Genomic DNA, 25,369 nt, shown 5'->3' with positions numbered 1-25,369 from the left:
CTAGCAGCTCCTCTCTCAAGGGAAGTGACCAACCTATTTCCTACCTACCAATTTTAGGCAATCTACTCAACGTCTTCCTTTTTATATCTTTTATAATTTAAACCACTGTTAAATATTTATTACTCGCAGCCTTCACTCCTGGCTGATCCCCACTGGTACCAGTAGGCTTTAGCCATTTTTTATTTAATAAGATTGATTTCCGTGGCATTTTTATAAAATTGATTTCCGTGGCATTTTATTTAATAAGGTTGATTTCCGTGGCTTGTAAATATCAATATATATATCTTGTGGCATTTATATTTTTTATTTATTCCCAAAATTGCTACATTTCGTAGTGATTTCAGGCTGTAACTTAGAAAACTATCTTTGTATTTAGTACCTTCATATTATATGCCATGAATAAAATCTAGATAGATAGAAATCATGATAGAAAGCTATAGCCGGTCATACAAGTTTGTCAGTGGAAAAAGGCGCGAAATTCAAATGTTCTATGGGACGATAACTATTCGCACCTAATTTTTTTTAATTTGCCGCTCTTCTACTGACGGAAATTGCTTGACAGAGTATATGTATTTTTATCTTCCTTCGGTGTAACATTGTTTGGTTGTTGTTGGTTATTTTTTATTTTAATTTTTTATTGTCTGAATTAAACAAACAACTAGTGACAAAAATATCACGATATTTAGCTAAAAAGCTTGTTTAAGGAAAAACAGATTGCTTTTAGAACAAACCTGGTGACGATCAGGAATATCAAGATGATAGGCCAGGCAAAGAAAATCGTAAATTCTCGGAGCTATACATACCGAGACACTTACGTAATACGTAGGACCCATCAATAAGAAGTGCAGAGACCGCAGAGTCACTGTTGTCACGTGCGTGTGTCGTGCGCGGCCGGCGGCGGTGTTTTCAGCGACTCGTACAGGGCTATAACCGCGAAAATCGAAGTTCGCAAATTGCGGGCATTTTTCTCTGTCACTCTAATTACGCCTTCATTGTAGTAAAAGAGAAAGATCCCCGCAATTTGCGAATTTCGGTTTTCGCGGTAGCCCCTCAAGCCAGAACGCTAATACTTATGTACTGTAGTTGGTTATCTTGTGTTCATCGTCGGTGTCGCTGTCGAACGAGTCGAATTCGTCATCTAGAGCGTGCGTACGTCGTGCGTGGCCGGTGGCGGTGTTTCCAGCGACTCGTACACGGCCAGAACACTAATACTTATGTACTGTAGTTGGTTACCTTGTGTTCGTCGTCGGTGTCGCTGTCGAACGAGTCGAAGTCGTCATCTAGAGCGTGCGTACGTCGTGCGTGGCCAGTGGCGGTGTTTCCAGCGACTCGTACACGGCCAGAACACTAATACTCATGTACTGTAGTTAGTTGCCTCGTGTTCGTCGTCGGTGTCGCTGTCGAACGAGTCAAAGTCGTCATCTAGAGCGTGCGTACGTCGTGCGCGGCCGGTGGCGGTGTCTCCAGCGACACGTACAGGTGGTTTTAACACTAATACTTATGTACTGTAGTTAGTTACCTCGTGTTCGTCCTCTGTGTCGCTGTCGAACGAGTCAAAGTCGTCATCTAGCGCGTACGTGCGTGTGTCATGCGTGAGCCTTGCCTCGTGCGCGGCCAGTGGCGGTGTTTCAAGTGACTCGTATAGGTGGCCTGAGTCGCCGCTGTCGCATTCTGTAAAAAAAAACGAGAATAATTATAAATGTTGGTTTAGAAATCATAAAAATACCGTTTTAATGCTTTCTCTTTATTCTAACTAACGATTTATGTCAATATATTTTTGCCATACGTAATAACGCAAATGCTTTTAACAGGCTTAGGTTAGGTAGCACCCATAGCTAACCCTTTGCATTTGTAATAGTTTACAAATTGTCTGTCAATATACTACACTTACGGGCAAATCTTGTCAGTAGAAAAAGGCGGCAATTTAAAAAATGTAAGCGCGAAGGGTTATCGCCCCATAAAAAAATTGAATTTCGCGTCTTTTTCTACTGACAAGATTAGCTTGACCAACTATATAAACCTATATGAACACTCTATCACCTTCATAAAAGTGTGCAGATATTTGTTCGCCTCGAAAATCTGATGATTTTCTAAGACCTAAGTTATTTATTTATTTATTTACTTCAGTAGCGCTTCAACTTATACATATACCTACACATCCTGCAATAATTTTATATTCTACGTTTACACGTCATGATTTCGGAGATGGCATGTCGCAAGTCGCAACGTCAGTCGAGCTTTATAGAGAAGTAACATTTGACATTTAATACCGTCGTCACGATGGAGATGTATATCGATGGCTGTTACCGAAATTGGGCTACCTACTGGCCTTCACTGGCTCTAGGTATGAAACGTGTGAAATTGTGCTTTTAGTCACAATATTAGCTATACAAAGAGACCGTGTGGTAAAGCGCAGACCGAGAAGTTATGTATGCAATTTTGCATAGATGCGGTTTCGAGACCGGCTAACGAAATGCAAGTAATTGAAGGGAATATTAGGTATCCTACAGGCTACACGTTTGTAAATAAAATACGACTTGTCGCTTAACTAGGTCCAAATATTCCTTCCCATTAACCCGGGGTTATCCGGTTAAACCCTTAGCCCAGTGTCAAATTGTACTGTGTTTGCGTGAGGTCAAAACGGTCAAATGATATCACACATCAAGTAATTTTTGTGACATCTATTTGCTAGGTAACAAAAAATATGAAATATCGTTTTTAAATACATGTTAAAATACATGTCGTAATAGAAAAAAAATGCCCTTTTTACAAAGGTCAACTAAAATGTTGCTTTTATATCTAACAACACATATATATGTACATGTAAGAGTACGTGTACACATATACAAAACAAAATGTCAAGGCCTCGTATGACCGGCATGACCCATCGCTTATATAACCACCTGCCCGTAACATGTTGTAACCAGCACCACAATGACACTGCAAAATCAACCTCATTGTTATAGCCTTAAGAATTACCATTTCCAATTTCACTTAGTACTACTGTAACACGCATATGTTTAAATTGCAATCGTATGATGTGGTGGATAAAGTTAATTTTTGTTTGATCGAGGATGAATATGAAAGTAAAATGGTGTCGAGTTGCCGGGCGGGTCTACTTGTGATGAAAGGTTAGGTTAGGTATGAGCATGGAGTTACTAATGATGGACGTTAAAATTATTAGGTACTTTGGCAAGCTGGTAGTTGTGGGGGTTAAATATTTTAACTACTTATATATTATGCTATGTTGTAGGTAGGTACATGAATTGAACATGGTAGGGTAGTTACAAACAGCATTCATATTAGTGATGGGCAGCGGTAACATTCCCGCTACCAGTAAGTTTCCATTTGGGAATGTTACTAGTAAGTTACCAATGTTACCAGTAACATTCCCAAAAGCCGGTAACATATGAAACTGATGATAGTGATGACTTATATGAGATAAAATAAGGTTCAAAAGTTATTTTTTTAGTACAACTTACTCAAAAATATGTCCCATAGTTCTTAATTCGCTGACATAAGAGCTATGGGATCAATTTTATAAATTTGGTATACAGATAGTGAGTACCGGGGAAGGACATAGGATACTTTTTTATCCCAGAACTCACCCCTTAAGGGGATGGAAAGGGGAGTTGACACTTGTATGGGGAATCAATAACCGCTGAACCGATTTAGATGAAGTTTGGTATGGAGATAATTTGGGTCCTGGGGAAGGACATAGGATAGATATTCGCGGGCTTGGTTTCCGCAACTCGACGTCTTACTATTGCGCCTATTTTGCGTGAGGGACACAGGATAGGTTTTACCCTAGAAATCAACCCTAAAGGGGGTGAAAAGGGGAGTGGAAATTTGTATGGAACCCAATAAAACCGATTTAGATGAAATTTGATATGGAGATAGTCTTAATTGTTGGGGAGGGTGTAGAGTAGTTTTTATTCCCGAAGTCATCCTGTTCTCTTCTCCACTCTTCTAACACTCACTCAAAGTGCCGCTGGTAATGTATGATGGAGGCAGCTCAAGACCTGGAACACCTGGAGTGCTCCTGGGTGCAACGGGTCAGGGGTAACAATCGCTCAACGTGCTGCTGGTAGTATACGATGGATAAAGCTCAAGACAATGTGGAGTGTTACTGGGAGCAAAGGGTCAGGGGTAACACTAGCTCAACGTGACGCTGGTTGTATATGATGAGGAAAGCTCAAGACCTGGAACACCTGGAGTGCTGCTGGGTGCAACGGATCAGGGGTAACACTCGCTCAATGTACCGCTAGTAGTGTATTATGGGAAAAGCTCAAGATCTGGAACACCTGGAGTGCTGCTGGGTACAAAAGGTCAGGGGTAACACTCGCTCAACGTGTCGTTGGTAGTGTATGATGGAGATAGCTCAAGACCTGGAACACCTGCAAGACTTTGGTGACCAAGTTTCTGCTGGAGACGCTGCTGATCTCCCACCAGGGGCTACCACAAGCTATTCAGCGGGTAAAATTTAGGTAGTAAAAAGGGGTGGAAGTTTGTATGGGGAAACAATAAATCTAGCTGATTGTTTAAAAATAAGCTACCCAAATTACTAATTCCACGCAGACGAAGTCGCGGGCAAAAGCTAGTATTTTGTATAAAACTGTGATCATTATTTATTATCCCTTTACTACTACTACTACTACTTTAATTTCAAATTTGATTAATTAATATAAAATCGAAATTCCAACAACTCAAAAATGACGTTTGTCACTTGAAACGTTATACGAAACTAGCTTTTGCCCGCGGCTTTTTGTCTAATGTACAGGGTGCGGGGGAGGCAGGGGAAGGAGAAAATATGGTTTTATAACTACTTACAAAAGATGGTTTATATGGTATATGGTTCGTAGGTAGAATACATATATATGTACTTACGATGTTTTGCATGTTACTTAGAATGGAAACCTAAACTTATAAGAAGCAAACAGACAACCACCTTCTTGTAACACCTTGAATGTACTCATTACGGATGCAGGAAGTTTCCCGATGACTTACTCCTTCCGCCCCGTCCGTCCCGCCGCGCCGCCCGCACTCGCCTAGGTACCGATTGACGACGATCGAGATGGCACCAAATACAAATTTAAAAATCTATTAGGATAACGCGGGTCTCCATACCTCAAAAGCAAAATTAGAACCCTTATAGGATCACGTGTGGCTGTCTGTCGGTCCGTCTGTTACAACCGATTTGCTCCGAAACTACTGGACCGTTTGAATTGCAATTTGGCACAAGAATTTTCATGAGCACATTATTCAATTTCAAAATCGATGCGATTTTCGTAATTAACGTCCCAAATAACCGACACCCATATTGATATTTAGACATTTCAACCCCATTGCACCCCAACAGGGGAGATGGTTTTTCACGTCCGTCACGTTGGATTTTAAAATCGTTCTTGTTTTCCTAATTAGCAACCCGATAAACCATAGAAACAATACCCATGTTGATTTTCAGACTTTGTCACCACATTTCCCCCTATTAGGGGGGAATTTGCAAAAAAAACCTGTAACACGTGTTTATTCATTTATCGTTAGGAATACTCCTGTGAAGTTTCGAATATAATAGTCTAACTAATCTTGTTTCCCCATACAAACTTTGAACCCCCCATTTAACCCCCTTGGGGGGTGAATTTTAAAAAAATCATTTCTTAGTGCACCCCTAGACCTTATAAGAAACCTACGTGCCAAATTTGGGATCTCTAGAACCAGCGGTTTGGGTTGTGTGTTGATATGTCAGTCAGGCAGTCAGTCAGTCAGTTTCTTCTTTTATATATTTAGATGTTGATTGGTTTATTCTAATAATTAAACTGATTTATACACATTTTTTTTTACTTTATTTTCAGTCTTCACTTTTAATCATTATTTCCAGATAGTAATGTTCCCAGTAACTTTGGAAAAATACCTGGTAATATTGGGAATGTTACCGGTAACATTGGGAATTTACTCTTTCAGAGATTCCTTGACTGTTTTATGACTGTAAATAATAGCATTATTATTTTATTAAGTATTTAACACGAAAAAAGCATATACAATTCTAATAATTTTTTCAAAGTTACTCAATGTTACCGATCTGGGTAATGTTACTGGTAGCATTACCGGGAATATTCCCACTTTTGAGTAAGTTACTGGTAACGACCCATCACTAATTCATATATAAAACTCTGCCGCAGAAGTGCGTCTGTACGTTGCTGTGTGCCACCACGTGACAACACACGACACACGACGCGGTACAACATTACCTATTTGATCGTTTGTCAAGAAATGTTGGTCATCCTGTTATGGGTCTAATTTAGTCTTTCTACAGTTTATTGTGGGACTGCATGTGAGTTTTATTTTCCACGAGCAAGGTATCTTAGAAACTTCCTTTTTTCTACAAAAAAATGTGTGATGATATCATTAGTATTATTACACGCACTTTACGATGAGAACACGTCAAACTTGTCTTTTCACTCTTTGATATATTTCTGACTAGAAAAGGCTTTATAAGATCTAGTGTACTTACTGACACTACAGTGTCTCTAGTGTCCCCACTTCCCAGTTTTTCATATAAAATGTATGAGTCAGTATTGCACTGCTTCATTCAAAAAACGCGAAGAGAGCGTCAAAAATAATGCAATAAGAAAAAACATAAAAATTAAAAGTATTTTTTGCTCGGAGTTGAAATAACCTTAAACGTTACATTTATTTTTTCGGAAAAACTATTTTTGTCAATCGTCATAAACTTACATTCAGTTCAGCAGCTCAAATAGCTCAATTTGAGAAGATTACATTACAGCTATCTGTTGCGTTATGTTCCGCACTCGTTGCGCATGCGGTTTTCTTACCGCTGCACGCCGTACGCGCATCATGTTTTATAATGCGCCATCATTTATAATGTCAGTACTTAGAGATAATTAGTGATGGGTCGTTACCAGTAACTTACTCAAAAGTGGGAATATTCCTGGTAATGCTACCAGTAACATTACCCAGATCGGTAACATTGAGTAACTTTGAAAAAATTATTAGAATTGTATATGCTTTTTTCGTGTTAAATACTTAATAAAATAATAATGCTATTATTTACAGTCATAAAACAGTTAAGGAATCTCTGAGAGAGTAAATTCCCAATGTTACCGGTAACATTCCCAATATTACCAGGTATTTTTCCAAAGTTACTGGGAACATTACTATCTGGAAATAATGATTAAAAGTGAAGACTGGAAATAAAGTAAAAGAAAATATGTGTATAAATCAGTTTAATTATTAGAATAAACCAATCAACATCTAAATATATAAAAGAAGAAACTGACTGACTGACTGCCTGACTGACATATCAACACACAACCCAAACCGCTGGTTCTAGAGATTCCAAATTTGGCACGTAGGTTTCTTATAAGGTCTAGGGGTGCCCTATGAAATGATTTTTTCAAAATTCACCCCCCAAGGGGGTTAAATGGGGGTTCAAAGATTGTATGGGGAAACAAGATTAGTTAGACTATTATATTCGAAACTTCACAGGAGTATTCCTAACGATAAATGAATAAACACGTGTTACTGGTTTTTTTGCAAATTCCCTCCTAATAGGGGGAAATGTGGTGACAAAGTCTGAAAATCAACATGGGTATTGTTTCTATGGTTTATCGGGTTGCTAATTAGGAAAACAAGAACGATTTTAAAATCCAACGTGACGGACGTGAAAAACCATCTCCCCTGTTGGGGTGCAATGGGGTTGAAATGTCTAAATATCAATATGGGTGTCGTTTTTATGGTTTTTTGGGACGTTAATTACGAAAATCGCATCGATTTTGAAATTGAATAATGTGCTCATGAAAATTCTTGAAAGTACTCGTATTTGTGCCAAATTGCAATTCAAACGGTCCAGTAGTTTTGGAGCAAATCGGTTGTAACAGACGGACCGACAGACAGCCACACGTGATCCTATAAGGGTTAATTTTGGTTTTGAGGTATGGAGACCCGCGTTATCCTAATAGATTTTTAAATTTTATTTGGTGCCATCTCGATCATCGTCAATCGGTACCTAGACGAGTGCGGGCGGCGCGGCGGGACGGACGGGGTGGAAGGAGTACGTCATCGGGAAACTTCCTGCATCCGTAATGAGTACATTCAAGGTGCTACAAGAAGGTGGTTGTCTGTTTGCTTCTTATAAGTTAAGGTTTCCATTCTAAGTAAAATGCAAAACATCGTAAGTACATATATATGTATTCTACCTACGAACCATATACCATATAAACCATCTTTTGTAAGTAGTTATAAAACCATATTTTCTCCTTCCCCTGCCTCCCCCGCAACCTGTACATTAGACAAAACGACATAGATTCTTAAATCACGCAGGCGAAGCCGCGGGCAAAAGCAAGTTTTGTATAACGTTCCAAGTGACCAACGTCATTTTTGAGTTGTTGGAATTTCGATTTTATATTAATTAATCAAATTTGAAATTAGAGTAGTAGTAGTAGTTTATATATAAAATACTACCTTTTGCCCGCGACTTCGTCTGCGTGGAATTAGTAATTTGGGTAGCTTATTTTTAAACAATCAGCTAGATTTATTGTTTCCCCATACAAACTTCCACCCCTTTTTACTACCTAAATTTTACCCGCTGAACATTCAGCTTGTGGTAGCCCCCTGGTGGGAGATCAGCAGCGTCTCCAGCAGAAACTTGGTCACCAAAGTCTTGCAGGCACCGAGTGACCCATGGGAAGTCACCTCCAGGTGTTCTACGTCTTGGAAAATTCAACCTGATTACAGCAAACAGTATCTACTGCACGTTAAGCGTGTGGTAGCTCTGGTCAGACGCCTGCTTCATCTGGCAGACCTCCAGGTGTCCCAGGTCTTGGAGAACTTAACCTGCCTACAGCATACTCTACCAACATCAGATTAAAGGAGTTTTACCCTCATCAGGTACATCCAGCAGCACTCCAGGTGTTCCAGGTCTTGAGCTATCTCCATCATACACTACCAACGACACGTTGAGCGAGTGTTACCCCTGACCTTTTGTACCCAGCAGCACTCCAGGTGTTCCAGATCTTGAGCTTTTCCCATAATACACTACCAGCGGTACGTTGAGCGAGTGTTACCCCTGATCCGTTGCACCCAACAGCACTCCAGGTGTTCCAGGTCTTGAGCTTTCCTCATCATATACAACCAGCGTCACGTTGAGCGAGTGTTACCCCTGACCCTTTACTCCCAGTAGCACTCCACATTGTCTTGAGCTTTATCCATCATATACTACCAGCAGCACGTTGAGCGATTGTTACCCCTGACCCGTTGCACCCAGGAGCACTCCAGGTGTTCCAGGTCTTGAGCTGCCTTCATCATACATTACCAGCGGCACTTTGAGTGAGTGTTAAAAGAGTGGAGAAGAGAACAGGATGACTTCGGGAATAAAAACTACTCTACACCCTCCCAAACAATTAAGACTATCTCCATATAAAATTTCATCTAAATCGGTTTTATTGGGTTCCATACAAATTTCCACTCCCCTTTTCACCCCCTTTAGGGTTGATTTCTAGGGTAAAACCTATCCTATGTCCCTCACGCAAAATAGGCGCAATAGTAAGACGTCGAGTTGCGGAAACCAAGCCCGCGAATATCTATCCTATGTCCTTCCCCAGGACCCAAATTATCTCCATACCAAACTAAATCAACCACTGCTACCAAATCGGTTCAGCGGTTATTGATTCCCCATACAAGTGTCAACTCCCCTTTCCATCCCCTTAAGGGGTGAGTGGGATAAAAAAGTATTCTATGTCCTTCCCCGGTGCTCACTATCTGTATACCAAATTTATAAAATTGATCCCATAGCTCTTATGCCAGCGAATTAAGAACTACGGGACATATTTTTGAGTAAGTTGTACTAAAAAAATAAGTTTTGAACCTTATTTTATCTCATATAAGTCATCACTATCATCAGTTTCGTATGTTACCGGCTTTTGGGAATGTTACTGGTAACATTGGTAACTTACTAGTAACATTCCCAAATGGAAACTTACTGGTAGCGGGAATGTTACCGCTGCCCATCACTAGAGATAATACATCCATTTTAGTTGATGTGTCACATGTTAAGAGGACTCTACGCTTAGAAGTGTACCCTTTATTTTGGCCAAATAAGAAAAAGAATATGATCAAGTCTCGCTTGCCAAGCGAGCACAAAAAATGCAAAAAGAGGATAAAACATTATATCTTGTAAGATACATTGCCAAGAAAAGGGTTGAATAGGTAAATGTACAACTATTAAATAATTTTCACTACCTATTTTAATAATCGTTATGCGTAGTACAGTCGCCATCAGATATATCGGAGCGGCCATGGTGTTCACAATATCTGAACGCGCACTCTATCGCCTTGACAATAGAGGCGTGTTCAGATATTTGTGAGCGCCTTGGCCGCTCCTATATATCTGATGGCGACTGTACATAATATGCTGCACAGTCGCAAGAAAGTTACATCTATAATAAATAAAAATGTACAGGAGTATTTCTGCATATATTAGTAATTCGTAAGATAGGTAGAGTCCAGGGTCCAGGCAATTTACAAACCTGGACAATCCACTTTCACCCTATTGACCATCACACTGACACTTAGACATGTTGCTAATAAACATGTTAACTAAATAACTAGAACATTATTTATAATGTTATATCAACATTATCCACCTGCATAATCAATTTGTTTTCACTTCGAATCATCTACAATCATCAATCATAATCAACTTAGTAAATTACCGAGGCTGTTATTGCAATGAGTTTCATGTCAGATTACACACGATTAACGAAGAAAACGTGACGCAAGTAACAGGTTTTTCTTATAAGCAAATATAAAATAAACACTAAAGATAAGTAAGTAATTTTTCACCTCAGCAGCTCGAACAAGCCTACTTTCGTCACTCCCTGGAGTGAGGAAAGTGCGACTTTCCTCACTCCAGGGAGTGAAACAATGTAGCTTTTTAATTTAGTGAAGTCCATGAACTTCATACTTTTATTACATTTTTTTTTATGGTACGGTACGGTACGGTACGGTCCGGTCCGGTCCGGTCCGGTCTCGTATTGTATCGTATCGTATCGTATTGTATCGTATCGTACATATTATAATACTTTTTTTTCTGTTTATTCTGTGTAATTCGAAATACATTTTAACCTTCAATATGTTCTCACTACTGAGGTGAAAAGTTATGTGTGCAATACGAGAGCAAAGTTATTTTAAATCTCGTGTTTTTGAGTCCCTCGCTACGCTCAAGATTCTACCTTAGAATCACTCGCTTCGCTCGTGATTCAATTATAGAGCCTTTCGCTTTCTCGGGACTCAAAATAAACACTCGCAAGAAAAACCAACTTTCCTCTCTTGTTGCACAAATAACTATAGCCGAGTTTTTCTGCACCAAAGCGAACGAGTAGCTATATAAAATTAAATAATAAATTATTTATTACAGCTATACTTAATGACTGACTCAGTTACAGTTTATAAATACTCAGTTAGAATATTTACATTTTGTGTAAAAATATATGGATGACTTAAGGATAAGCACGTATCTCACCTCTTTAGCATCTGTTGTTTTCTACATAATTATTGACAAATACAGTAAGAGTAAATTGTAAGATACAAACTTCCATATCAATAATTGTAAGATTTCCTGTTTTTTTTTTTTTGTTTTTTTTTTTTTTTTTTTTTTTTTTTATAACAGGAATTAGAGTCGACCGGACAATTTCCCGGCCCTATTTCTCTTTACCCTAAATAAGATTTCCTGTCGTAACTATTATGTTATTTATCTACACTGATTAAAAGATTTTCGATGACAAAGTAATATAGCGGTATGAATGAGTATAATCGCCAGTCTGTCAAGTTAAATAGACTATCAATGTGTTATTGATTAGCTTAAAGCGTTAGAAAGTTTATTTTTATATACTTACCCAGCAATTTGATAAGCCGTCCACTTTTTTATACACTTTGCGTTCTATATAAACACAATGTCATATTTACGCATAGCAATTTTAATTAATTGCTATAAACGATTAAAAGCTGTACGTTATTTTTGAGATTGGTTTGGGCTAAAGACTTTTGCGTGTAAGTTATCTATTAATTATCAGCCTGACCAAAAGACGTGAAACTATTGCTCAATTAAACGACCTAAAAGATTTACGATCACGCGAGTGAACGAATATATCTATCATTTCTATTTTTTAAATTGTCATCTTATTTAAATGACCAAGTCGTAAGTTGGCAATAGTACAGTCGAGTTCACAAATATGTATACACTTTATCACCTCATTGCAATGGATTATGGTGAAGAAATATATACACATATACATATTTATGAAATCGACTGTACCTATGTTACTACTGTAGCTACCATTGCTAAATTAGGATTTAGTCAATGCTTTGAAGATGACCATGCACCTAGAGCACCTAGGCAGGTGTATATTTACTAATTAGAATGTGTAACGTAATAGAAATGAGGGTTAAAAAGGCGACATGCGACAATATTTCTAAAATAATCAAAGATCAAATGATAGAAAAAGCCCTGGGTATGACAAAATTCGAGTCATGGACATTAAAAAAAATTGTATTAAAATAACACCAATTCTTACTCACTTGATTAACACCTGCCTTGCCACATCGGTATATCCCGACGAACTCAAAACGGGTATAATACGCCCTATTTACAAAAAAGGAGCGCATAGTGATTGTAATAACTATAGACCAATTACTATATTGTCGTGTATCGATAAGATAATTGAGAGATACCTCGGTAACGAAATCAGTAACTTTTTGACTCAAAACAATATAATTAACAGTAAACAATACGGTTTTCAAACGGAAACGATGCAGCGGATGAACTGGCCAGGAAAGGTTCAGAAACACCGGCATATGGACCCGAGCCCATTATGCCTCTACCAATATCTTACATACACAACCAGCTAGAACAACATAACAGACAACTGCACAACAAGTACTGGAGTGAATTGAAGACATGCAGGCAAACCAAAGAAATTCTACCGGAACTGAACCACAAGCTTACCAAAATATTACTGAAAACACCAAGAAGCCAACTACGTAAAATAGTAGGATTAATAACAGGGCATAACACACTAAACAAACACCTACATAATATGGGTAAAACTGACAGCCCCATGTGCAGAGCGTGCATGGAAGAAGAAGAAACAACAAAACATATTCTCCTAGACTGTAAACAGGTAGAAGTATATAGGAGCAAATACCTAGGGAATCCATGCACACTAAAGGAGGCAACTAGCAACCTGAAGACTTTGCTAGGCTTCGTGGAGGAGCTGGGGTGGTTAGAGTAGCGCTACCTCGTTTCACGCAAAATAGGCACATTGGATGTCGATTTGCGGAAAATGCCCAGCATAACTAACTAACTAACTACGGTTTTCAAAAAAATCGAAGTACCTCTCAGCTACTTCGTGACTTCAACAATGAAATCAACGATCACATGCATGAAAACAGGCATGTGCTCGTTGTTTTCATTGATTTCAGCAAAGCTTTTGAAATGCTAGATTATGAAACGTTATATTACAAATTAGAGCAGAGCGGTATACAGGGCCCTCTAGTTAACTTGCTGAAAAGCTATCATAAAAATAGACATACACGAGTAAAAATAAACAACACATACAGTGACGAAATAAAAACCGAAAAAGGCACGGCGCAGGGATCCATAATTGGCCCAACGGAATACCTGCTGTATGTTAATGATATGTGCAACATAATAACTGAGGGCTCTGTCTATCAGTTCGCGGACGACACATGCATTATCACAGCCGACCGTGACATAGCTGCCGCAGAACGCATAATGCAATCCAACTTCAACACCCTCTGCAAATGGGCGCACGATGTCGGTTTAGTAATTAACGCCCAAAAGACCAAGATAATGCATATTCGTTCAGCTCACAATAAAACTACTCATAATATTACTGTATTTGCACACCAACATAGCTGCCTGCACCAGCATAATATCACAACGTGTAATTGTGAAAAAATTGAAGTGGTCACAGAGCACATGTACTCCCTAGTACCTTGGGTTAATAATCGACCACAGATTCAACTGGGGACCGCACATTAATTATGTGTGCGATAAGTTGAGAGCCATCCTAAGTAAAATGTCAACATTAAGATATAAGTTACCGTACATAACCCTACGTATGTTGTACTTAGCCCTTGCTGACTCTGTGATCGGTTACGCTCTGAGTACTTATGGTAAAACCTATAAAACATATATAGAAAAAATATATAACTTACAAATAAGATTATTGAAGACACTTGTACCTAAGCATATCAAAAAGAAGTACGAAACAGACTATTCCCAACTTTTCAAATACTGTAATTTACTCCCAGTTCAAAATATGTGTAAACTAGCCATACTAACAGAAGAATATCACCATGTTACTAAACTAAAAGAACACAAAAGATGTACAAAATTAAGAAGTCTACAGAAGCAAAACAAATATTGTATACCCAAATATAACAACATATATGGCACTAGGCTATACACATATAAATTACCTAAAATATTGAATGATCTGCCAGAAGTTGTTTGTGCTAAATATTTAAATGGTAAACATATAAAACAGTCGTTAAAATGCACTTATTAAAAACTAACGACACAAGCTATGTATACTAAGAATCATACTTATGATAAGATATAGGATATAATATTGTTTTTCTTTATGTTATTCTCGAACTCCCCATCGGCACACAAACCTCCATAAGGTTTTGCCTACGATGGGTCTTGTAATAATCTAACAAACTGTAATTTGTTTCCTTATTCAATAAAAAAAAAAGTCAAAGTTAAGCAATTTTACGGCCACGTTTCTCACAAGCACGAATGGATAATTTTAACATGTTAGATAAAATAAAATCGCTTTCAAACACTCAATAAACACGAGTCTGCCATAAAGACTAACAACAGTCTATAAAATACCGAGAAAGCGCTCCGAGACTGCCATTTTAGTTATGATCAAGTCCATAACAGTGTTATCAAGCTAGATGTCGATGTCGAGAGAAATTGACGGTTAGCCGACAGCTTCCGATTAGAGCAAAAAAAACAGGAATTTTAATCATTTTCCGTCGATAAGCACCCTTATCGACGGAAAATTATTAAAATTCCTGTTTTTTAAGCGTGAGAAGAAAATAAATAAATGTTACCAAACATAGTGAAGTAAGTTCTTGGAATAATTGGTAGGCAAGGCACTCATTGCAAGTTTTATCACACTACTTGTACATTACAAATGTCTCACTGTTTACCAAAACTTAGTTTGGTTGTCAAGTTTGCGCGACATCCGCGGAATAGATTGATTAAGTCCGCTGGTTTTGTGTAATAACAGAGATCTGAATATAAGTTCCTAGTCATGCTCTCATGCTATGAGATTTTTAGGGTGATCGCATATTATTGTACTGAAAAAAGTAGTTTGTATGTTTTGGAAATATGCACAACCAACAGTTCCTAAATACGAGACAAACAAAAGCAGACTAATTTATTCTAACCTGCAGCGGTATCATGGTCGCATTTTTATCACCTGTCACGCGTCACTTTCGCACTTACATATTTGTTAAAACGTGATAGGCATGGTGACAAATGATAAAGAGCCGACCATCTTAGCCCTACTGGACATGCTATAAAAAGCACTATTTACCAATAAACGCGATAAGGTCTTGTATCTCGAATTCTCCATCCCGCAGCACAGTCCTGATGCTGAGCCAGCACGTCTGCTCCAGCACCTCGATGACCCTGACTGCGTCCCCCATATCGTCGGCCTCCTTCGCCACCTCATCGTTCTTGCTGTAGTGAGGCGACTTGACACTCGTGTCGATATACACCGTCGTCGGCGACGATATGAAAACTAAAAAAGGCGATCAAGATAGCTGTTGTGCTTACCATCTTCATACTATGAGATCACGTCAGATAACGCCAGAGCAAATACTAAAAATCTTAACGCTTGTTAGCTTTGAGTTCACAAGAAACAATTGCCCGGGTTGATTATTTAATTAGTTAGAATTTACTATTATGAGCAAGACTTGAAAATTTACATTTATTTAAGTTTTTCAAAATTCGCGACGCGCGGTTTGGCGTAGGCATTTTCTTGCAAACCGAGAAAAACAAATATTTTTTTTTACAAATGTACAAACCGAGAAAATCTTGAAATCTCATAGTGAGATCTTGATAACTCGGTACATTCAGAATCACATGGGCCCAGTTGGCTTCGCAATGTCTTAATTCAAATGAGTACTTACTAAGCAAGTATTTATAATTTCTATAACTGTGGCATTTTGTTCTTTCTACAGGTCTTGTGGTCAAGGCAAAACTAATTTCTATGGCCTCGAATGGATGCTAATTCAGACTACAATATGAAACCTATTTTGGCTTGTGCCGGTTGCCACATAATTGAGTCATGTTAATGTTGCCTGGCGTCGTCATACGTGTCTCGGCTGTATCACAACAGCTCTCAGTTGTCTCACAACAGCACCAACTCAACCGGCTCCTTGTTGACAAATAGCATCGCTTTCAGCACAACTTGTGTTACGGTACCAACTTGTTTGTTGCTCGGTAAACAGTCTCTGAAGTGTCTTTAAATTTTCAAATGACACTTGAATTGTCTAAATGCCTCTGCCGCTAGAAACTTTTACCGCAAATAGTGTTACGTTACAGTTAGATAGGTACTTTGTACTGTAAATATTTAGCTAGTAAAAGAAAATAAAAGTCAATAAACTAGTAATTTCGTAAGTAAATTTGACAATGCAAACAAGAAACATTTAGCGGTTAATTTAGCACATTACATCACAAAAAAATTACTAAAAAAAGACACCGAGCGACAAATGTAACACAATTTGTTCAATCCACGCTTTTAGTGTCAGAAAAAGTGCTATCTATAACTTGAAGCCAGCCGTGTCGGCCTTCTTGAGTTTCCTTAGGGCACCTTGATCGCCGCAGTTCCTCCGAAACGTCCGAGGCCTCACCGGAGGCCCGCTCACCGGGGGCCTCTCGGCGACCATTTTTCATTTTCACTACACTTCACTTTATTACGCACATTTCACTGATTTATCACCGACAAAAGTTCACGTCTTTTCAACTGTCATAAAGTAAATGAAAATGAGATTTCCATCGTTATGAGAAGCTGGTTACGTTGCAAGTGTTTCCTATATGAATGGTCAAGTTTCAATAAAAAACAAAGTGAGGCAGTGAGGCGGCAGCTGCGTTGCTCGGAGCGTCAGGGTCAACTGGTACGAGAGGCTTATTTTCAACGCCTTTAGAACCGAGAGCGGTTTTTTGCCGGTTTCAATGCTGCAGTAATTGCAAACAAACCAAAAAACATCTTTTATTGGATTGACCGGCCTTTAGTCACTTTAGAGATTTTCCAGATCAAAACCTACGTAATTCAGTTCAGTTGGAAAAATACTCAAACAACTTTTGGGAGGAAAAGTGGGGAATCCGTACACGATTCAAAACTTCCTCCAAAAAAAAAGGTAATTTTACCTACTGTAGATGTATGGAATTTGATTGCGATAATGCAAACCGAAACGGTTATGGTACAGTTGCAAAACTAGAAGATATGTGTGTATGGCGTTGCAATCAGAGCATTGCACGTTGCAAAACAATGAAGGCCTAACATAATCAGTTCCGCGGAAGGGAACCACACGATCAATTACCAAGTATTCGAGTTTGTATGAGCTCTTTATAAACCAATGGGAGTTTTGTATCAACAGATGAGACAATGTTCTGGTAGCCTATAAAATCTACTGGCAATATCAGCTGTGTGCTTGAAGGATTAATCTCTGAAACAACCATTTTATCAGACCAGAACTTTTCGTCGATCAAGCATCATCGGACCATGTGATATGAAAACAGATTAGGAATTATAAAAAGAACTTGAAATACTACTCTCAGGTCTTACATTATTGGCCGGCACTGTTTATCAGTGTTACCAGCATCGGTAGCACAATCATCAGGATTTATGTCGGTCTTCACTATAATTTTAGAGAATGTGCTATCTACAGCAGCTATGGCCACTTTGAGAAAATAAATGAAGATCGGTAGATAAGTTGTTAGCGAGCAATGTGGATAAATATAAGTTAAGTTAACACATGCACTCGCTTTTGTATCTCGATTCCATATCGCGCACTGGGCACGCGACACTTTCTAACATACGGCCGCGCGTGGCGATAGAAAACGTCAGCGAGTGTGTTTTGTCTCCGAGACCGTAAATAAAATGCGAACTGAAAAACGATTGCGAGTTGCAAGAAGCGAGGCAAGGCACGCAATGGTGATGCAATTTAAATGGTTTCAAAATTTACCACAACAGGATTGAGATACGTCTCGAAACTCTTGATCAGCTCTTACTGGATTTTGGCACAAGCTTGCGCTTCGCAGATAACGATAAAAGGATTTGTCTAAAGCGGATTTTAGTACAAAAAAGAACATAGAAGCAAGTATCGACAATGTCGGTACTCGGTGCAGACCAAACAAACGTTATATTATAACCAGTAGTTAAGTACAAAAACTTTCCATTATTTCATTATAGGACATTTCATCATCATCATTATAGCGGTTATTTGTGAACAGTAATCACAGTTTTGCTCACGTCCTGGTTCCGGCTACATGATCGCTTAAATGCGGATGGCACTCTTTATAAATACAAGCTGCATTGTGCCAAACTAGAATTAACTCAGTTCCCCATTGACCTACCAGCAGTGTACCAGCATAGGAAACAATAATACTATTATTCGTAATGACCGAAATTTACTTAATGCCATTGTGTTTTGAGAAATACGCAATATCGAGGTTGGGGAATCCAAATGATGTATCATTAATTTTGCAAAGAAATACACAATAACACGTCATATAACTAATTGAATTAACAAACTGGTGAGTATAATTGTGAGAAATAAAATAAAGAAGATTTTTATACATTGATGAAAAATCATTAGACTTTGGAATTGATAATGACGTTAGGACTTCTTTAAGCAAGAGAGACTTAATATTGTCTTCGGTTACCGCGATAGTTACTCATGAAATAAAACTATGAAAACGGATTATATCGCGTATATTGAATTTATAATACATCCCGACGTTTCGAACTCTTTACAGCGTTCGTGGTCAACGGGTGACAAGAGAGACTTGTTTGGGCTGTTAATAACAATAATATATCAAGTACAAAACTTAAATTCGATCGAATCGAAGCGTGACGGAAGATAACATACGAATTAGTATACAGTAACCGTAGAAAGTAAACTACAAAGCGTAGAGCATTAACTGCCCGTTAAATATTTGGTAATTGCTCGTAGGTTTTCGCGTGTTCTTGTAATTTCGGAGCAACGCAACCGGCCGGCACTTGCAACACAAACAAAGACACAATTGGCACATATGACACTTGAAGGCTCATCACTGATAGAATATCATTGCGAGTTCGAGTCGAGCGCTCCAGCAAACCAGTGTAAGCGCGTTCACCGAATTACGGATCTCGAGCTCTCAGCCACTGATTGGCTTTTGCTTTCGACTCAAGAAGCAATAACAACACACGGGCAGTAAGTACTTTCACAGGCTGCGCGGGCGCGGCGCGTCCGTTCGCGGGCAGGCGCAGGGCTGACTCGCGCCGCGCGCCTTCCCCCACACGTACGTGTACCTAAAGCAGCAACTGTAGCACCGAACAAGCGTTGGCGTACCAGAATGTCCATTTAGGTAACACCCTGATGTGTCCATGCGTTAAGGAGACACAAAGGAATGTCAAGTTGATGTCAGCATCAGTAAATCTTGGATGATTTAACGACATCATTATATTATTATATTAGGCTCTTAAAAACGAGTTTGTGTTTATAGTTTTTCATCAAACTGAAAGTAAAGAAGCAGTTGTGCGCACAGTCGCAGTATCAGGAACATCAGGATATGTATTATTTTATTGCTTAAATGCAACAATATTTAAGACAATAACGCAGGTGATAGAGTATGAAGTAGATGCAAAGAGCAGTCTAGATATTTTATAGTAGATCGGACAAATGATTCATGTAAATGCGTTCCCGTTATGTAAATCATTACAGCTTTCAATTCGGTTGCTGAGGGGAATGTCTTGTCTAAAACTAGAATGGAGACAATAGAAAACGAACTGCAACTGGAGCAACATTTCAGACTGGTCCAGTTAGACCGGCGGGAATGTAGGGCGAAACGATACTAATTAAATTAAGCTATAAATTTCGGCTCGGACAACAGCGATAAACGCAAGCAATCAAAGACAAAACGCCGATAATTTATTGACAGTAACTAAAAAGGTAAACAATCGCATGACACTAGAAGATAAAGCCACTAAACAAGATGTTGAAACCGTCTTGTTTTGAAATATTTTAGGTGACGTTATTTAGTGTTTAGTTAGCTGAATGCCTGAACGTATTATATACGTATATATAACAGGTTCGCCTAATTGTAATGCGCAAGAAATCTAGCGCATTGCTCTCGTCAGTGACATAACGTCGACAAGTCGCCCCCAACTGGATCAGGTAAATAATTGATCCCACGTTCGACTTCATCGGCGATTTTGACTGTGTGTTGAGCAACTTGTTTCACAACTGTGCCGAGATTTAGTACATTTACTCCTGGATTGCCTTCGAATTGTTCTATTTGGCTGAAATGGCATGTTGTGTTCGACGCCAGTTTAGTTGAAGGTTATTTAAACGTGACAATCTCCTTGTAAAAATTTGATAAACGTACTGTCTGGCAGGTTAATAATACAACAGGTATGTGCAAACGGCAGCCTGGGTCCAGGCTCAAGAGTTGACGTAATCGGTCCATTGTTATCAGGTTATAAAACGTTTCTCACCATTATATATTTAGTCGCGAATTGCTTAGCGAAAGTCATAAATTATAATTCAGTTGTATTTAACCAGACGTTTGTAATCGTTGGACAAATTTCGTTGTGTCTTGGAAACAGGTTTCCCCTTAATTGTTTTATAATGGAAATTTATCTGTTGATTTGAAAAGTGTCGTGCACGGATTGCATTAAGTGATTATTGGAATTGGCTTTTTCCTTCGAGAGATCTGATACAGTTTCCCGCGATCAAGTCGCTTAGCAGTTTTTGCTGCTACATTGTGTGTTGTGGAGACAATTTCATGTGGCTTATTGTCTTCGCCAATTTATGTGTTAAACGAACTTTCTGATGTGATAAAAAGACCTAAAGTGTCATGTATACGTTATCAACTAGATCTATAGTCGATCAATTCTTCCTGCTTGACCGCTTGGCTAAACGGTTTACAACTTGTTAAGTCATTAGTCTATATGCGAGGCTGTATTCAATGTCATTACAATCTTTTACGAACTGTTAGATAACTGCTCAATTTATTCCAATGGAATACACATTATCTTCTAAAACGCATATCGCTATAAAAACTCAAGTCATCGTGTACGCAATCTCCAGGGTAACATGACCTCTCCGAGTAGTCCTTGCCAAACACGAGTAGTCTTAAGCAAAAAGATCTCGTTTCACCGGGCAGGTTCAGTATTGCAGTAAAGACCATAACTTTTCGGTCAAGGTTGAGCGATATAGGCTCCACGCCGTGAGAAGATATTCGCGCATTATACCTTAATCACAATAGTTAGCAAGGAATTCTTTTGTTCTGGGACTTTAGATATCGTTTCGATGCTTGATTTGCATAAACGACGATATTTAGTGTCGTCTTCAAGAGATTGATAACTTTATTCAACTCTTTAGGTACATGTTTGTACAATTTAGGAGGGATTTAAATCTTCTCGGGTCAGAGGTGTAGGGCGTAGCTTTATTTTTATTCGACGTTCATAAGCGCATTGTAACATGCCTACTTGGAAAATAAACTATCTTATTAATAATTTATCTTTGTGTTTTATCTGTAAAGGGGGCCGGATAGATTTCTGAACGGTCAGTTAGTATACATAATAAGGAATACATGAGAAAATTTTAACTACCGGCACTTTTTACAAAATATATGTAGAGACCTTGATAAAACCCAGTCCAAATTATTCATTTTGGACCTCTGCCAAGCGAGAAGTTCACAATCCTTTTAATTTCAATGCCATGAGTGCCATGACACATCGAACCTCATACTTGGTTGCGTTACCACACCCAAATCGGACTAGTGTTTATGAAAGTTAATAAGCGTGATACGTCGTGTAAAAGTTGTAAAACTACGAAGCTATACTTAGAAAAACCAGGTAAATTCGCTTGACCAAATATGCCATCATGCAAGACCGAACTATTTGAAAGAGGAAACAGAACTTTCACCAGAAAACTAGGAACCGGTCCTGATGGTAATGTTTTCCTGTCGAACCAAGCCGGAAAACTGAACTAGTGCATAATGGCACGAAGGCAAACTTATGGATTTACGAAGGTAGTATCAATGTTGGTACCTGCGAAGACATAAGTAAGTAACCGTTTATGAGCCTTACTACTTATAACATAAAGTCTATTTATGTTCACTTAAAGTGCTTTAGTTTGCACTGAACTTAGGTAGATACTCCATTTTTATTCAGAGCAGTGTTTTATTCTGGCATTGAATATAAAATATGATTCAGTCGAGGCCGCTTTAGTACAATTTGACATCAAGATTTGATAGTCAAAGTGATTTATTAAATCTGCTCTAAACATGGCGAATAGAGCATGAAATAAGTCACTAATAGTAATGATATCATTAGGAGATAATTATTAAAGTTGCGACCGTCTATCGATATGGCAAGACACGTTAGATGTGGAATTAATTGCATAGGTTATCTTGGATTAATCAAAGACTATTTTTAAAACTATGCGGGGCCTAAAATGCAATTTTAGCATGAAATAAATAGAAATAGAGCATGAAATAAGTCACTAATAGTAATGATATCATTAGGAGATAATTATTAAAGTTGCGACCGTCTATCGATATGGCAAGACACGTTAGATGTGGAATTAATTGCATAGGTTATCTTGGATTAATCAAAGACTATTTTTAAAACTATGCGGGGCCTAAAATGCAATTTTAGCCTTAATGATCGTTGAAGATCCATAAAGATAAAGATAAGAGTCAATTCACGATGTTAAATGCCTTAGTCGTACTAGCTGTACCTAAGTAGTAAGTACTTAGAATATGTATTAATGATTCATTGTTGCGTTGTTAGATCACGTTGTTTAACTTTTATATTTTGTAATCCATGTCCATTGTTGTATTACCTACAAAGGAACAGTATTGTTAGTGCATTGTCGGACCTGTTATGTACATATTAGTAAATGGTTATATAAGACTTTCTATTACTTATTTTAGTCACAGATAACTTCAAACTTCAAATATTCTTTTCCCCTCACTAGCTCGGAAAGCCGTCTATTATCCTTTAAAACAAGCGGGGAAAAACGCATTTTATCCACTAGTGGGGAAAGTAATTTGACCTTGGATGGAGCGTGTTTAAGTAGCTTGACAGATAACAAAACGTAAAACGTTCGATATTAATTATCATTAAATAAATGGTCTGAGAATCTAATAAAAAATACCAAATTTAGCTTTATATTTTAAGTCATAAACCTTAAAATTCCATAAGAAATGTTAGATTTTTTATAATGATGTTAAATATGTATAATTCTGAACGCACAAGTTGAGTCGATGCAATTTCAAAACGCATCGTTGACATTTCATACGTCAGAACAGAAATGTCAACATTGTCAACAAAATTTTTACTGTTTATTTTCTAGTGTTTTCTGTTATAATATCGTAAAAAAAATAGTGATTCCAGTGATGAAGATGATTTAAACGCCTGTAGATGTTGCACTTTCCTAGCTATAGAGAGGGGAAAAGTTTTGTGTTACACACGGGTGCAAATGTATTTTACTTCTCGTGTGTTGAAACACTCGCGGGTAAAATACAACTTTGCACCCTTGTATAACAAATAACTATTATTCAAGTAGGCCTAGCAAGAAGCTCTTTCGAATTGTCGTTTTATTATCTTATGCTAATTATCAGAGCATTTAATTGCTGTATTTATTATTCCATAATAATATTAGATTTTTTATACACATGTCAAATTTAATAATAAAATTTCACAATAAGATCGTCAAACATTAAATAAAAAATTGTATAAAAAATACTAGTCTAGAGTGTATCTAGAATAAAAAATGTAACTAAGTAATATATTGATCGGAATGCCAAATTCATCATTATTGAAATATAATAATTAATTAATTATTTCAAGTCACAATTAATCCCACGGTGTTTTATCATTCATGTAGTCTTGTGTGGTATAACAAGCTTTAGAAATAAGTTTGCGCTTTACATAACAATCTTTATTAAATTTGTCTTATTAGAATGTACAGTCAGCAGCAGAAGTTGCTAAGCGGGCGAAGTGTTCAAAATTACCTTGACACGCTCTTATTCTCTTAACAATAAAGTCACGTCAAGATCATTTTCAACACCTCGCCCGCTTAGCGAGTTCTGCTGCTGACAGTACTACCAAAGAGGATATAATTATCTGTTAGTGCTAATATTATATATTAAATAAATAATAAATAAATAAATAATAAATAATAAGATAGAGCGGTACTGTCATAGTAAATTTTGTAACCACTGTAAATTCACTGCCATCTATCGACATACTTTAACACTAAAAATGAAGATTTATAAAAATACGTTAAAATGTATTTAAATATGGGTAAATGATTTTTTTATTTGCATTAATTATTTTTATACGATTTTGACCCATGTTCATTAACGGATATGCGTTAAAATTATAAATAACAAACGAAACCGTCCACGCCCTCTATACGAGAGTAGGCCAAAGCTATTGGCGCCATCTGATCGAGAATCAAATTTTCGTGATTTTTGAGGCACGTTTTTTCCTTAGACTGTATCCATCTATTACGGAGTTATATCTATCTTTGGTACTACAGTGCGGAAATCGCATGTAAAAACAAACAAATAAAATTCCAATTTATTTTCCATCCCACGCTCTATCTCGACCTTGATTAGTTCCGAATAACACTTTTTCAAGTAGCCTGTACTGCAACGTCTTTAAGTTTAATAAAACCGGCCAAGTGCGAGTCGGACTCGCGCACGAAGGGTTTCGTACCATTACGGAAAAAAACAGCAATAAAATCACGTTTGTTGTATGGGAGCCCCATTTAAATATTTATATTATTCTGTTTTTAGTATTTGTTGTTATAGCGGCAACAGAAATACATCATCTGTGAAAATCTCAACTGTCTAGCTATCACGGTTCATGAGATACAGCCTGGTGACAGACAGACAGACAGACGGACAGACGGACAGCGGAGTCTTAGTAATAGGGTCCCGTTCTTACCCTTTGGGTACGGAACCCTAAAAACTGAAGTGTTTACTTGAACAAATCGATACGTATCAAAACGGAATTCACGAATGCCT

General features: G+C 37.9%; 1 protein-coding gene across 1 annotated transcript in view; it reads right to left on the bottom strand.

Annotated features, from left to right (window-relative positions):
• LOC134742221 (uncharacterized) overlaps positions 1-25,369 on the bottom strand; it is an 81,351-nt gene that overhangs the window by 45,179 nt on the left and 10,803 nt on the right. Inside the window, exon 3 of the mRNA XM_063675238.1 lies at positions 1,520-1,671. Within this exon, the coding sequence (XP_063531308.1) occupies positions 1,520-1,671 (152 nt within the window). The remainder of the gene's footprint in view (positions 1-1,519; positions 1,672-25,369) is intronic.

Source organism: Cydia strobilella, chromosome 6 (assembly GCF_947568885.1).
Source record: "Cydia strobilella chromosome 6, ilCydStro3.1, whole genome shotgun sequence".
In the NCBI taxonomy this organism is placed as follows: domain Eukaryota; kingdom Metazoa; phylum Arthropoda; class Insecta; order Lepidoptera; family Tortricidae; genus Cydia; species Cydia strobilella.
This window is presented reverse-complemented; position numbering and strand designations above follow the sequence as displayed.